The 2825-nt window shown below is 42.7% G+C and overlaps 1 protein-coding gene across 1 annotated transcript in view; it reads left to right on the top strand.

Annotated features, from left to right (window-relative positions):
- Positions 1-2713: 2713 nt before the first annotated feature.
- The window catches only part of PHALS_03694 (uncharacterized protein), a gene marked incomplete at both ends in the record, with an annotated part of 531 nt that continues 419 nt past the window's right edge, over positions 2714-2825 (top strand). Inside the window, one exon of the mRNA XM_024717952.1 lies at positions 2714-2784. Within this exon, the coding sequence (XP_024583399.1) occupies positions 2714-2784 (71 nt within the window). The remainder of the gene's footprint in view (positions 2785-2825) is intronic.

Genomic DNA, 2825 nt, shown 5'->3' with positions numbered 1-2825 from the left:
CCCTCCCGCCAAAATAACGGAGAGCTTCAGTAGGCCCCTATGTGTATACAGAAAATAATAGAGATCCGCTCTATTCTATTGGATTAGAGCGGATCTCTACTACTTCTTGTGTGGGTTGAGATCGATATAATTATCCATTATAAAGCTGACTCTGCCTATAGCAGTTTAAGCTTTTAGCCTATAGATGTAGGTTGATAGCTTAAGCTTTTCAGTATTGTGGGCCTGAAGATTTCTGATATATTCGGGATTGTCTTGCACTACGTGCGAAGTGCGAACGTTATTAAACACAGTGTACATGAGCGGAGCTATCAAAGAAAACAGGTACGGATACTACATCGGTGCGTTGCGAATCGAAGACACTTGTCAGAGGGCCGACAGTTTTTAAGTTTACTGATTAATTTTAAGAAATTTGAGGACTTTGAGACCAAGACTACCATTTTATTCCGAACCTGAATTTAATATCTGTACTAATCGTTGACCGGAACGCCATGAGCCATGGATCGACTGAGAACCAAAAACAGTTGGAATCACGCACTTCTTTCCCAGTGGAGCTTTAATGACATTTGAGCTCTCTAAGCTTAAATCGCGAAGTCACCCTCTGGGCGCGAGCATGAAGCTGATATAGGCTCCATATAGATCGTAAGACTGTCCAAAGTAGTTAGCAATGCTCTTCAGCTAAGCAAGAAAGCATAAGCGTCTGTTTCCGGATAAAACAGGAATCACCGACCGTGTATTGTGGGATTGAGTTTATTTGCATTCAAACAGATACTACTACGGCTGGGCTCCAAATATTTGACTTATTCCTGGCGAGGTCTAAAAAGGCGACTTTGTGCGACGAAAAATAGCGACTATTTGCGGCGGTTCCAAAGCTCAACCAATAATCAAATCGATTTAGCACCGCAGTGTCTGGTTCAAAAGCATGTGAGATCAGGTGACAGTAAGTCGATAAACAAACGGTTTTGAAGTCAATAAGAGTGATCTAATCTTTTCAAGGGGAACTGCACCGTTGAGACAGCAGCACACGTCAGGATTATCCACCGTACAAAGCAATGAAGCTCAAAGGGTTCGCGGCGAGCAAATGAGTTTGCTCGTGAATGAAGAGACCGGGATAGTTGAGGGGCGTCAGGCTCCTCTCACTGCACCATTCTAATGTTTCAGAGATTTTTGATGAGGATGGATGTAAGGAACAGCACACAGCAATAAAGTGAGATAACTGAGTCGGAGCTGTAGGTACCGAGTTGTGGATGAGCTCATCATCTATCACTGAAGAATTCATAAATGCGAGCAGAAATTGCAATCGTCAGTAATCTTGATTATTATCTTACTTGTTTGTGCTGGATCTGCTACGGATGTTTCCCTTAATTCAGATAATGCGTCGTAAAATTGACCTGGTTCCTGGAACCAACTATTGTACAACTCACCAATCAACCTTTTCAAAAGAACGGCGTGATGTCATAAAAGCTTCTTTCGGCGCAAAGCAAGACGCGGTTTGTTCAGATAGTGCTAATCCTATCAACCGACACCGAATTCAATGTCATCATGTGACGAGTTGTGCATCTAATTTAAAGCTAGTCTTCGTCACGATACCGGCGCAGATACCTCTGGCAAGAGTGTGAGACAAAATCGTTTAGTTGATTGTGCATAAACTAGCATACAATCGTCTTGGTCAATTAGTATGATCAACTGCTCAGGATAGCCCTTCATGTATCTTTCATTGCCAATTCATTCGACCGGGTTGCGCATGGATTGACTGGTGCTGTTTCATGTGCTATTTACGTCAGACCGTCTGACGACGCAGTTGATCATACCACATCATGTTTATACTAAAAAAAATCCGTCTATCTCATACGAAGCACGAGGAGCTGTACGTGAACAATCGCATTTGAGCGCTTGCGAGCAGTGATCGAGCGTATGTGTTTCAATCGACTATTCACCAACAGAAATTTGTTTATGCTGCTACCAAAAATCCCTTTCGGAGACGCTTCACCAAAGGCGAGCCGCTTTATCGAAGCGTTTTGCAGCCTTTCTGTGTCACCATTAGTGTCACCAAGGCTTGCTATAATACAGCACTGACTGAGCATGTGGTGATACTTCATCAAACAAAAGAAATTGTACGAGGCACGTGATGCAGTCACCTTGGTAGAAATAATGTAAATCAGTAGCGTTTTGCACTCGTGATATATTATGCACAAGTTGCGTCAGTGCAAAAGCGGTTAGCGGATCTAACCTTCAGAACACGCGTTTGCACCTTTATTGTGACCGTCTGACTACGAAGGTCTCGAAGCTGACATGTTTCAATATGGCACGATGCACAATGAACAGAGACCAGTGAGATCAATATACAGCGCAGTCTTGATTCGAGATAATGTAACTCGCAAGCCGCGTTGACAAAGAATTGCTGAGAAATCGCTTGACTATATTTTGATTGGTTACGGTCTTGCTGACGGCGGTGAAAATTTCTTGGCTTTTGTGTAGTCACGATGTGTCACGAACGACTATCTTACAAGACAAGTTAACGTCGCTTATGCATTAGATTTTCCGAAGCGGCCATCATTTCTACCGTACTTCACAAAATAAAAGCAAAAAAAAAACACTTTTTTCTGATTTTCGTTCACCTCTTAAAATTAAGGTGATTTTTGTTTAACAAAAAAATCACCACATGGGTAATGACCAACAAAAAATCACCACGGAGTCCGCAATCTAGTTTGGCATCATGAAGAGATTTCTACTATTGAATCCTGCGAATCAGAAGTGGGTGGACGACCAAGAACGCAGGAAACGCGGGTGAGACCACGTTGAATCTTTCGCTCGCCTAGTTCGTCGAA

This window comes from Plasmopara halstedii, assembly GCF_900000015.1.
Source record: "Plasmopara halstedii genome assembly, contig: Scaffold_2386, whole genome shotgun sequence".
NCBI lineage: Eukaryota > Oomycota > Peronosporomycetes > Peronosporales > Peronosporaceae > Plasmopara > Plasmopara halstedii.
This window is presented reverse-complemented; position numbering and strand designations above follow the sequence as displayed.